The following is a 12,693-nucleotide window of genomic DNA, read 5'->3' on the forward strand; positions in this document are numbered from 1 at the left end:
CACAATTGGGAACCAATGTACAGCTCAATACCCTCTTAATATCTATGTAACTACTTAGTTAACTTTTACCGTGGTTAAAATATACCCTAACAAAAACATGACCCTGTCAATATCAGGAAAGTGAAAAAGAGTATATATAGTATGCCATGATTCTGTTAATAAGAAAGGAGAAATAATAATAAAAAAAACCACAAGAAACGTTACACCAGAAAAATAATGAAACTGATCACTGAAGGCAGGGAGAGGCAAAAGACAGGACACATCTCTGAGTATACCTTCCTGCATCCTTGACTTGTGGAAGCATCCTACTCTAAAGACAGGACACATCTCTGAGTGTACCTTCCTGCATACTTGACTTGTGGAAGCATCCTACTCTAAAGATAGGACACATCTCTGAGTGTACCTTCCTGCATCCTTGACTTGTGCAAGCATCCTACTCTAAAGACAGGACACATCTCTGAGTGTACCTTCCTGCATCCTTGACTTGTGCAAGCATCCTACTCTAAAGACAGGACACATCTCTGAGTACACCTTCCTGCATCCTTGACTTGTGCAAGCATCCTACTCTAAAGACAGGACACATCTCTGAGTGTACCTTCCTGCATACTTGACTTGTGGAAGCATCCTACTCTAAAGATAGGGCACATCTCTGAGTGTACCTTCCTGCATCCTTGACTTGTGCAAGCATCCTACTCTAAAGACAGGACACATCTCTGAGTACACCTTCCTGCATCCTTGACTTGTGCAAGCATCCTACTCTAAAGACAGGACACATCTCTGAGTACACCTTCCTGCATCCTTGACTTGTGCAAGCATCCTACTCTAAAGACAGGACACATCTCTGAGTACACCTTCCTGCATCCTTGACTTGTGCAAGCATCCTACTCTAAAGACAGGACACATCTCTGAGTACACCTTCCTGCATCCTTGACTTGTGCAAGCATCCTACTCTAAAGACAGGACACATCTCTGAGTGTACCTTCCTGCATCCTTGACTTGTGCAAGCATCCTACTCTAAAGACAGGACACATCTCTGAGTACACCTTCCTGCATCCTTGACTTGTGCAAGCATCCTACTCTAAAGACAGGACACATCTCTGAGTACACCTTCCTGCATCCTTGACTTGTGCAAGCATCCTACTCTAAAGACAGGACACATCTCTGAGTACACCTTCCTGCATCCTTGACTTGTGCAAGCATCCTACTCTAAAGATAGGGCGGCGGGGAGCGGGAGGGGGAAGAAGTCTGAACTGAATGTAAACAGAAACAAAACCAATCCCTTTTCAAGTGAGTAGACGTCCTCACTGCTTGAAGGAGAAAGTTCAAATGACTTTTTAAACACAATACTGTAAACCCTTAAGGAAGAACTAACTATAAACAAACCTTCCAGTCCTTTCAGTAGGCTTGTTTTTCCTGGTGGGATAGGTATAGCGACTCTGAAGCTATTACAGGTGCACTGCTGAAGTAAGCAAGTGAGTACAGGGGCTCCTGTTATTGGAGCAGGGTTCCCCCTGTGGAGGAGGCACGACTGCTGTGGAATGGGGAGCACACAGAACGTCGTGAGGCTGGACTGAGATGAAAGGTGTCAGTATCAACCCATGAGTCACACACACACTTATGTGTGTAGTTGTATCCCCTTGGCTTTGTCTGCTGAACAGGCCTAGAAGGAATGAACACCCACAGCACCCTGATCTTGGCTTCTAAATACCATCCTCTGCTAAATAGAACCAGCGTTCTTTGGAGGAACGAGTAATTCTAGGTCTGGGGCAGAGAAAGTACAAAAGGAGCCAGGAAGGGTAAACAAACAAACAAATGAATAAAGGAATGTCAAAATAACACAAGAGCCAGCATGAAAAGATTTCCACTGGACAAATCTGGGACAAGTTGAACATCAAAATAACTAAGGACAGTAAATGATAATCTAAATGGAAGATAAACAAATGTAAACAAGGGAAAATAAGTAATGCTAGGCTCTTCCTTAGGGAAGTGTGGAGATAGCGGAGGAGTGTGGAGAAAACCATCATTCTGCGACAGTCATGGTGAAACTGGTTAGAAAAGAATCAGAATGGATGTTACACGGGAGGTGAGAAAGTCTGATGAGGATATCTGCACTGTCTTAAAGTGTCTCCCCAAAGATAGCTCATTAATTGCAAGGAAAAAAAATAGAGAAATCTTGAAATCATACAGTGGAGACACTCTGCTCAGAATTAACATCACCCGCGAGGTGCGGATGGGCACCACGTGTCTTCAGGTGTGATCACCCGAGAAGAACACATGACTTCTGTAGTGTCCCGGCCAGGAATGCATAATCTGAGGCTAATCGACAGGAAACTTCAGACAAATCCAATATTATTGGGACAACTGACAACACTGGAATGTGGCCTCTAGGTGAGAAGGAATTGCTGTACCAATGCTAAATTCCCTGACTTTTAATTTTGCTTATGTTAATAAACACTGAAGTCTTAAAAAGTAAAAAATAAAAATGTATGCCAACTACTCTCAAATGGTTCTGAAAAAAAATTTTTTTTAGTATATGCATCTACATTTTACACACCAAATAGAATTATAAAACAAATGTGGCAAAATGTTAAAAGTGAATCTATATAAAGGCTATGCTAGAGTTTTTTTTCTTTATTATTATTGCAACAAGTCTTTTCAGCAAATTTGAAATGATTTCAAAACAAAGTTAGCAGGAAGAAAAAAAGGATGAGCTATGTACACGTTTTACAGAACAATAAGAATCTCCCTCCACAAGAACAGCTTCACATTCAAAGCTCAAGGCCGAGGAGACCGGGAGAATACCTGCTGACAGATGGTCCTCAGGACGTATCGGGCGTATTCTCTTAAGTTGGCGGTTTCTATGGAAATGCTTTTCGCGCAGGATTTGGAATTCTGTGAGGTGGTCCAGATGTCGTCAGCACCCCCATCACGCCGTAAGCCCCGCACGGTGAAGTCATCACTCTTTAAAGAGCTGACGCTGTTACTGCCCATTTTGGCGTCTCCTAAATATAACAGAATCACAAAGCCAACATCACACAAGTTCAAAACGCTGCCGAGTACCTGAGAAGCAGACGAGGCAAGCTCTCCGGGACGTAAATTATACACCGTATTTTTCGTTCTACAAGACGCACCTGACCATAAGACACACCTAGGGTTTTAAGGAGGAAAATAAGAAAAATAATATTCTGAACCGAATGGTGTGGTAAAATAATTAATAAAATACCATATTTTTCACTCCATAAGACGCACGGGCATTTCCCCCTCCACGTTTAGGGGGGAAAAAGTGCGTCTTCCGGAGCAAAAACTGCGGTACAGGGGTGGCACCAGGACCGCACGGCTGTCCTGCAGCGAAGAGAGCGAGTCAGAGGCTGAACCTGGGAACCAGAGGAGTTCCGTCAGACACGGGAAAAGCAGGCTCAAGGCTCCATCCTTACTTTGCTTACAGAATTAAGTATGTTTTCACCAAACTTGGAAAGGCCGTTATGAATTACACTTAATAATCACAGAACACGGATTTCACCAACATGTCAAGCACGAATTCTGTTCAAATCCATTTGACTTATATAGACAAGAAAAAAAAATGGGTCACTCACCCCTCTTAGATGTCCCTCTTCCACTTCTTCTCTCACAGTGACTTACTTTCTAGCCACAGGTCAAGAGAAGAGTTTTGCCTTAGCCCACCTTCCTATCAGCTCCCTGACCAGAGGACTCACTTCCCTGGGATGGAGAAGGGCAGTGTGTGCAAAGGAGACCCTGGAAAACGGGGCCTTCGCCGAATAAGCCATGTCCTCCATGGTCCTCTCCCTAGACGCTGCCAGAGCACGTCATCCACCTCTCAGTCTCTAATACACTCAACTAAAAGGAAGCTAAGGGAAGTGCCTCCCTTATTTAAAAAAAAAGAAAAGAGGTCCTGGCCAGTTGGCTCAGTGGTAAGCGTTGGCCTGGCATGCAGGAGTCCCGGGTTCAATTCCCAGCCAGGGCACACAGGAGAAGCGCCCATCTGCTTCACCACTCCTCCCCCTCTCCTTCCTTTCTCTCTCTCTCTCTCTTCCCCTCCCGCAACTGAGGCTTCATTGGAGCGAAGTTGGCCCGGGCACTGAGGATGGCTCTGTGGCCTCTGCCTCAGGTGCTAGAATGGCTCTGGTTGCAACAGAGCAACGCCCCGGATGGGCAGAGCATCGCCCCCTGGTGGGCATGCCGGGTGGATCCCAGTCGGGCGCATGCGGGAGTCTGACTGCCTCCCCGTTTCCAACTTCAGAAAATACAAAAAAAGAAAAAAAAGAAAAGAGAAGAAAGTTCTAGTGAGAAACTTGTGCAGAACGGCTAAATATCCAGAAATGAGAGAAATCTTCTCTCACTGGGAAAGTCACGAACTGCCAAATTTTGAAGGTGAAAGAATAATCTGGTAATAAGGACTGCCATAAGAGCACAGAGCCTCCACACTTCCGCCCGTTTCGCCGCAGGATCTGGGGCCTCGAGAGAGAAAACCCCCTGGAGCCCACCAGCGAGTAGACAGCGGCCCTCGCTGCCACACCACACAGAACCAAGCCCATCATGCAGAAAGTCTCGGAAAACCCGCAGGTCAGCCAAGAAAAAGCTTTGGCTCTGCTGGAAAAAAAAAATCTGAAAAATCACAACCACCTACTGAATATTTCCTTACCAAATCATTAAAAGGAGGAGAGGAATAAAAATACATTTCAACTCATCAGTACCTTACAATATGTTATCATTCATTTCTCATTCAAATATGCACACAAAAACTACCAACTTCCCTTCGCCCGCAGGAGTTGATTCGATTCGACAGAGCTCCTTAGAAGCAGAGGGAACACCAATTGTGCACGGATCACAATTTAGCATGCTTTCTCCAACCTTAGGTGATACGAACTATTTTCACACCTTATGTTCAACTACTACTGAATTTAGAAACCAAACTCTATACAACAGTTCTCTCTGCTGAACTCAAACCAGGTGCGGGTGGACCAGACCTGAGAGAACACTGGCGACAGCAAGTGAGATACAGAAATGGAAACATAAGCCAAAACAGAACCAAAGAAACATCTCTGCTGGCCCCGGACCAGGAGAGAGCCTCGAATCAGTGGAGACGTTCAGATGGCTTGGAGGTTGTGCCGGAGCCTTCTGCAGCTGTACAGACAGCAGAACAGAGAGAGGCCTCGAGACAGCCTGGCCCGAGGCTCTGCCAACACCCCGCCAGCCGAATCCCAACTTCTCGGACTCAGAACCTTCCAATGCTCAGAAAGCTGCAGCATTGACCAAGAGCGCAGGCCAGTTAAACAGGTCAAGGCGAAGCCGTCAAAGAAAAATGGACCATCGTCAGCTGGGTTTACTGAAGAGACTGGCCCGTTTTAATCGGGATCAAACCTGTCCTTCAAATCAAAGGGACACTGTCTAGAGGACACTCATCTTGGCTCCTGCCATTAAAACGTCTGTCACTGATGCAGTCACACATCCAACATGAGTTTACGGACAATCTTCCATTTAGCTTCTCTGGTGAACTTTAGACACCACAGCACAAATGTGAGTTCCTGACTTAATGGTCTCTACCTTTATTGACTAAGCAGAACGGACCTTACCTTTCAAGCATCATTGCAGAACGGGACTCTTACTTACTCAGATGGCCATTCAGTGTCGGCTGTGTGATACGAGATGTTCCCGAGCGTGGGCGAAGGGGCAGCCCTCCACGTGACTCTGCCTTTCTCTTTATGCCACACAACTCATGGGCATTTAATAGAACCATCATACATGTGTGTACACAGTATATATACATATGTATCAACTCATGGGCACTTAATAGAACCATTATACATGTGTGTACACAGTATATATACATATGTATCAACTCATGGGCACTTAATAGAACCATCATACACGAGTGTACACAGTATATATACTATGTATCAACTCATGGGCATTTAATAGAACCATCATACACGTGTGTACACAGTATATATACATATGTATCAACTCATGGGCACTTAATAGAACCATCATATACGTGTGTACACAGTATATATACATATGTATCAACTCATGGGCACTTAATAGAACCATCATATACGTGTGTACACAGTAGATGTAGATAGTTTTAGATGAGACTTTAATCCTTTGTTTTATGAAAACCCCAATTTCCTTCCTTGTCCTCACCAAACAATGCTTCCCGAGCAGGAGTTAAAGGAATAGGGTACGTCCTCAAACAAGTTCCTTGGGACCCATCAAAGACTATGCCTATCCAAGCAGTGCTTTCTGCTCTGGACGGGGCTCCCTCAGAACATAAGAGATGACTTTTGTGTCGTGAAGGACAAAAGGAGGCATCCAAAGCTGGAATTACGGTGTGAATTCAAGGTGTCCCACCATTCTCCCGATTTACAGAATGAAAGCGTCCTAAGGAGCTGCTGTGCAAATGAACAGAAAAGGCAGCACAGCTACTTCCCCCAGGAGGAAATATACCAGTAAGAATACAAAAGAGATCTTGTACATTATAAATTACATGAAAAAAAAAAGGCGATATCTAACACTGATTGCTCAGTAAGATCAACCTCAATGCAATTATCACCTGATTGATGAAAGAAACTAAGGTACAGGGATATAAACTAGTTTAGGGTCACAATGAAAGCAGAAACACTTAAGATTTAAACCCAATTATTTTCTGGTGTTTTACTCCTGGCATAAAACATGAAATTTAAACCTTTAGTTAGGTCATCCAATCTGCTGTGTCCACCACAAAGTGAGACTTATGCCACCAAACAAAGGCAGAACGACCCAGGAGGTCTGAGGATCCACACGAGCTCAGAATGAGACAGCGTGCAGTACAAACACCACTGCCTCCACCCCTCACCCCCGGAAGTATTCTATTTCAGCTCCACCAGTCTTGTAGGTCAGGGACAGACCTCGTGGAGTCCAGTGGCATTTGGACTTGGGGAAAGCCAACTCATTTTTCCAGAACAACAACAGCAACAACACACATTTTTAAATAATATCGGATAAGAGTTAAACGCCTGGTGATTAAGCAGCGGAGTGTCAGGGTAGTCTTACCAAGCATCATAATTGCTTTTAAAACAGCAAACACGGCTCCCACTTCGATGCTGTTGTGCGCAGCAGCTAGGAGGTGTCTATCGCAGGACGATCTGATTCCGGGGAAAGGTTTACCTGTGGGAACAACAGACCCTTAACCCTCTCACCACCACCACTGACAGTCTTTTCTAACCATTTACAGTCCGTGGGGCTTTTCCGGGTTAGGCTGTGGGCACGTAATTGCCATTAGCCGGCTCCAAGTGACGCTCTGCGGAGTCCCTGAGGAGCGCTGCCAGCCCTCCTTACTTAACCTTTCCTTTTCATGATTAAAATAATGCCTTTGCTGCTCAGAGAGATGTGTCAGAAACCCTGCTAGGATGTCCACCCACCTCCGCTGACCGCCACTCACTCTCTCTCTCTCTCTCTCTCTCTCTCTCTCTCTCTCACACACACACACACACACCCCACCACGGAAATGTTCTTCAGGAACAGACTTTGCTAACGTCCCTCGATTCCCTACCTGCGCCCCTCGCACCTCAGGGAAAGAATTAAGTGAGTCACCCCCGCCCAATGTCGCCATGGCGTGGTTCATACCAACACGCACAGTTTGTTAGAGGGCCGCGCTGCCCACCAGCACAGCTTGGCCCACGAGCAGAAGCATTTTTATTGTTTCCTGACTCTGGATTTGAATTTCTCAATACATCCTGCCCTTACATAAATGAAAGGTGCTGGCAGCCCCTCCAGGTGACATCACCGCACCCTGGCATCGCCCCGGAGCGGGCCCACCGAACTCAGGAAGGAAACTGCGGAGAAGGCAGTCTGCTTGGCCATGTTAGGACTGAGCGCTGCAAATGCAAACGTCGTCAGGGGTCACGAGGCTGCCAGCTCACCGGTTGCCTGGGGTAACAAGCAGGCCTGAGGAGCTCGGAAGAGGTGGAGCAGGAGCCGGCACGTCATTCTCGCCCCGGGCTCGGCATCCGCGTCTCCGCAGGCTAGGAGAGAAGAGGTTTAAGAGCAGGTTTTTCAATACGTTCAAGAGTGTGTCTTTAGGTTTTCCATTAAGTAAACTCTCTGTGACAATTTAAATAAATGCCCGATGGTAAAAAGTAAGGCACGGGCTACATTTTTCTGAGAAACTTGAGTATATGGGCTTTCTCAAACATAGATACTAAAATTCATGGAGACTCCCATTACTTTATTTTTTAAATGAGAGGAAGGGATACAGAGAGACAGACTCCCACATGTGCCCCTACAGGGATCCACCTGGCAAACCCCCCACTGGTGATGCTCTGCCCATCGGGGGCCATTGCTTGGCAACCAAGCTATTTTTGGTGCCTGAGGCAGAGGCTCCACTGAGTCATTCTCAGTGCTCAGGGCCAACTCGCTTGAACCAATTGAGCTATGGCTGTAAGAGCAGGAGAGAGAAAGAAAGTGAAGGGGGGAAAGGGGGCAAAACAGATGGTTGCTTCTCCTGTGTGGCCTGACGGGGAATCCAAGCTGAGACATCCACATGCTACTGATGCTCTACCACTGAGCTAACCAGCCAGGGCTCCCATTACTTTATACAGGACAAAATTTACAGTCCTACCACCTTTCCCTGGACACCACACCACTGCCCAAAGCACGGACCCTTAAATACCACTCTCACTGTGTTTTATCAGTTAGAAACCATCCCACCCAATACCACAGCCGAGTAACAAGTGCCGCCCAGGATGACCTCACCTGCTGCGAGGAGAGAGGGCAGTGCCACGTGCTGCACGACGTCCTCCAGGGAGAAACACTGTCGTGCTATCAGAATAGCAATGAAAGTAGCTAATGAATCATGGAATGAAAGGTCACTCACCTTTAAGAAAAACATTGACATGTTTTAATACCTAACACCCTCTTAAGTAACAGCTAAGATTCATCTCTAAGAGAATGTGGGCAACACCACTACGGTCTCAAACCCCCAAGCGCATCAAAGGACAGCGTATGGGGATGACTACCCTCTAGGCCCGTTTCTACTTTGCGGGATGGAGACCGAGGCTAACCCACACCCCAATACTGTGAGAAGACATCGAGCTGTACCTGGGGTACGTATGGTTGAAAAGGAAAACAGCAAAAAGGAAAAATCAACATCTCTAAAAGATGGTGGCAGAAATCAAACTTTTCTGCAAAATTCAGTATGGCCTGTCATTCTAGAGTCACCATTAGTAAGCGTACCCCCCCCCCCAGAGGTCACACTAATTGCAAAACAAGCCTCTGTAATGTTTTTGCAGTTCTTTTCGGGGGTGACAAATAATGAGTCTTTAATATAATTAAGTTACTTTTAAAAAGGACTCTGACCATCTACAACTGACTCCTGAATTTTAAAAAGAAAGTGAGCAAAGAGGAAGAAAAGGTAATTCATTCATAGTAAAACCTCTATCTTTATAGATCTCACAAGACTTTGGCAGAAAAAACATTAATAACTGATAATAATGATGACGATAAGAACACTCATACTAGCAGCCTTTGTATTGAGCTGTAGGACATGCCAGAGGCTCTGGTTAGAGATCCACAAGGGTCACCTCGTTTAACAGCACAACATCCCGAGGTTCACACTACTATTAGTTCCAGTTTTACAGATGAGCGAACAAAGCAGAGGTACAGTGTCACAGAGACAACTGAGAGGTTGAGCAGCACTGTTAAAGATAAAAACAGCTGCCCTGTCTGGCTAGACAAGCAGGACACAGGAGGAGTTCTATAAGTATAACACCTTAGGGAGTCAGTGAATGGGGTAGGGAGGTCCAACTCGGTCTTGAGATATCAGGACCGGGAAGTTCATCTTCAACTGGGAGGTAGTTTTTGATGTGTATAAAACTGTTCCAGATGTAAGATATGTTAACATACAACCTAGATTACACCAAGAAGGGACAGGCAAAAAATCTTCGAGATGGGCTTTTAAGAAGTTCCCATATCATGCACGCAACACGCTATTCGAGGCAATGTGTGATCTGTGATGGGCATTTCCTCATCACTTCCATCCAGTCACTGAGCAAGACCGGACGCCCCCCTGAGTCTGAGCCTGGCCTTGCTCACACAGCACTAGAGAGCCAGTCACACGCTGGCGTACCGCTTTTGGAGAGAGAAGGAAATGAGACTTTACATTTCTAATAAAAGGTTGAGTCAATTAAAAAAATTTCTAACTAAATATTTATTTATTTCTAATATATTGATTTTAGAGAGAGAGAGAGAGAGAGGAACGGGTAAGAAAGGAGAGAGGGAGAGAGAGAGAGATGGATTTCTTGTTCTACTTATTCATGCATTCATTGGTTGACTCTTTTTTTTTTTTTTTTCATTTTTCTGAAGCTGGAAACAGGGAGAGACAGTCAGACAGACTCCCGCATGCGCCCGACCGGGATCCACCCGGCACGCCCACCAGGGGCGGTGCTCTGCCTCCCAGGGGGCGATGCTCTGCCCATCCTGGGCGTCACCATATTGCGACCAGAGCCACTCTAGCGCCTGAGGTAGAGGCCACAGAGCCATGCCCAGCGCCCGGGCCATCTTTGCTCCAATGGAGCCTTGGCTGCGGGAGGGGAAGAGAGAGACAGAGAGGAAAGCGCGGCGGAGGGGTGGAGAAGCAAATGAGCGCTTCTCCTATGTGCCCTGGCCGGGAATTGAACCCGGGTCCTCCGCACGCTAGGCCGACGCTCTACCGCTGAGCCAACCGGCCAGGGCCCTCATTGGTTGATTCTTGTATGTGCCCTGACCCGGGATCAATCCCACAACCATTGCCCATTGGGATGATGCTCTAACCAACTGAGCTAACCGGCCAGGGCCCTCGCTAACTAAACATTTAATTGTAGTTGAGTTTTTAAGTGAAAAAAGGACACTTACATCTACAGTGCAAAGTACATCATTAAACCCCCACACGTGATTGGAAGAACAACAGAGAGCCTTCAGAACTCCCAGCCACTCTGAGCTAAGAGCAGGGCAGCAGGCCGTCAGCTCGGAGGAGAAATTGGCTATGTCATTAATCCTAGAAAGAAAAAGAATACATGTAGTAGAAAGTCAAAAAAAGAAATACTCACATGCGACATACCGTATCTCCCCATCTATAAGACGCGCCATTTTTAAAAAAATTTGGGGTCTAAAACTGAGTGCGTCTTATACAGTGGTTGTGGCATTTCAAATGCCAGAGATGGAGCTGAGGACGAAGCAGTCTATGAAGAGAGTGATTCATCATCAGACACAGATGAGGACAAGCTCATGGATTGGAGTTTTGACAGTGATGAGGAGTTGTATGAATTTTATGATGAATAAAATTTGAGTTCAATCACTTTATGTAATACATTTTATTTCAAATTTCGAGCTCCAAAATTAAGGTGCGTCTTAGACAAAGGGAAATATGGTACTTAATGAACACACGTTATCACACTCTCTATCATCAAACAAGTCATTCATTTCTTATACTCAAGGATATAATAAACACTCCCTTGACAAGTAACCTCGCAGGATCTGGAGCAGGGAGTAAAAGGAAGCGACCGTCACTGTTTTCTACTGTGCAGCGCTGGTGAGCAACACACAGTCATCTGTACAGATGTCAGTTAGCCTACATCCCCTTCTGTGAACAAATCTGACCTAGCCAATCACCTTTTAAGACAGTGATTCTCAACCTTTCTAATGCTGTGACCCCGCAATACAGTTCCTCATGTTGCAGTGACCCCAAACCAAAAAATAATTTTGCTGGCTACTTCATAACTGTAATTTTGCTACAGTTATGGTTCGGAATGTAAATACCTGATATGCATTATGTATTTTCCGATGGCTTTAGGCAACCCCGCCGTGGTCGCGACCCACAGGTTGAGAACCGCTGTTTTAAGAGCATAAAAAAAAATTAAAGAAACTGTATTTTATGTAGGCCTAGCTACAGTGTTTTCAGAATATAGGTAATTTGTTATTTGCAGTCTTACTGTACATGTTTTTGTCTCTTAGGTTAAGGAAATAACAGTGCAGAGCAGAGGTAGACTCAGGAATGGGAGAATACATACACACGTATAGACACATACACATACACACACCCACTGTCAGCTCAGGCAGTGACTAAGGACGTTCACTTCCGAGCAGCACCGAGCAGCTCCCGGGCCCGGGGCCGAGCCCGGCAGCACCGCCCACCTGCCGGCGTCCTGGTGGCCCATGCACACGTTCATGAGGGTGTTGCAGACGAAGCTGTAGCGGTTGGCCGCGTTGTCGCTGAGGATCTTGCCCAGCACGGAGTAGTTGACGCTGCGGGCGGCCGGGTTCTCGATGAAGTCCGTCATGAAGTCCGGGTCCCACCGCAGGTTCGAGTTGGCAGGCATCACGCTGTTGTATATGGTCTGCTTCACTTTTGAACAGGCACTACTGAGGTGACAAGACCAAGAGTTTAGAACAAAATGAGCATAACTAGAATGTCAGTTCACTTGAGGAGAGATGGAAGGGCAGCAACTGGGATGTGTTCCTAGAAAAGACTCACGATGTGAGTCCTTGATCCCGATTTCTTTTTTTTTTTTTTGTATTTTTTCTGAAGCTGGAAATGGGGAGAGACAGTCAGACAGACTCCCGCATGCACCCGACCGGGATCCACCCGGCACGCCCACCAAGGGGCGACGCTCTCCCCACCAGGGGGCGATGCTCTGCCCCTCCGGGGCGTCGCTCTGCCGC

At 46.2% G+C, this 12,693-nt stretch overlaps 1 protein-coding gene across 1 annotated transcript in view; it reads right to left on the reverse strand.

The window, feature by feature from the left end:
* Window positions 1-12,693, reverse strand: part of MED12L (mediator complex subunit 12L) — a 363,243-nt gene that overhangs the window by 66,783 nt on the left and 283,767 nt on the right. The window contains exons 22-27 of the mRNA XM_066347273.1: window positions 12,166-12,393; window positions 10,888-11,029; window positions 8,752-8,872; window positions 7,920-8,021; window positions 7,051-7,164; window positions 2,803-3,002 (exon numbers count right to left, since the gene is read on the reverse strand). Coding sequence (XP_066203370.1) covers window positions 2,803-3,002; window positions 7,051-7,164; window positions 7,920-8,021; window positions 8,752-8,872; window positions 10,888-11,029; window positions 12,166-12,393 — 907 coding nt within the window. The remainder of the gene's footprint in view (window positions 1-2,802; window positions 3,003-7,050; window positions 7,165-7,919; window positions 8,022-8,751; window positions 8,873-10,887; window positions 11,030-12,165; window positions 12,394-12,693) is intronic.

Source organism: Saccopteryx leptura, chromosome 8 (assembly GCF_036850995.1).
Source record: "Saccopteryx leptura isolate mSacLep1 chromosome 8, mSacLep1_pri_phased_curated, whole genome shotgun sequence".
Taxonomy (NCBI): Eukaryota; Metazoa; Chordata; class Mammalia; order Chiroptera; family Emballonuridae; genus Saccopteryx; species Saccopteryx leptura.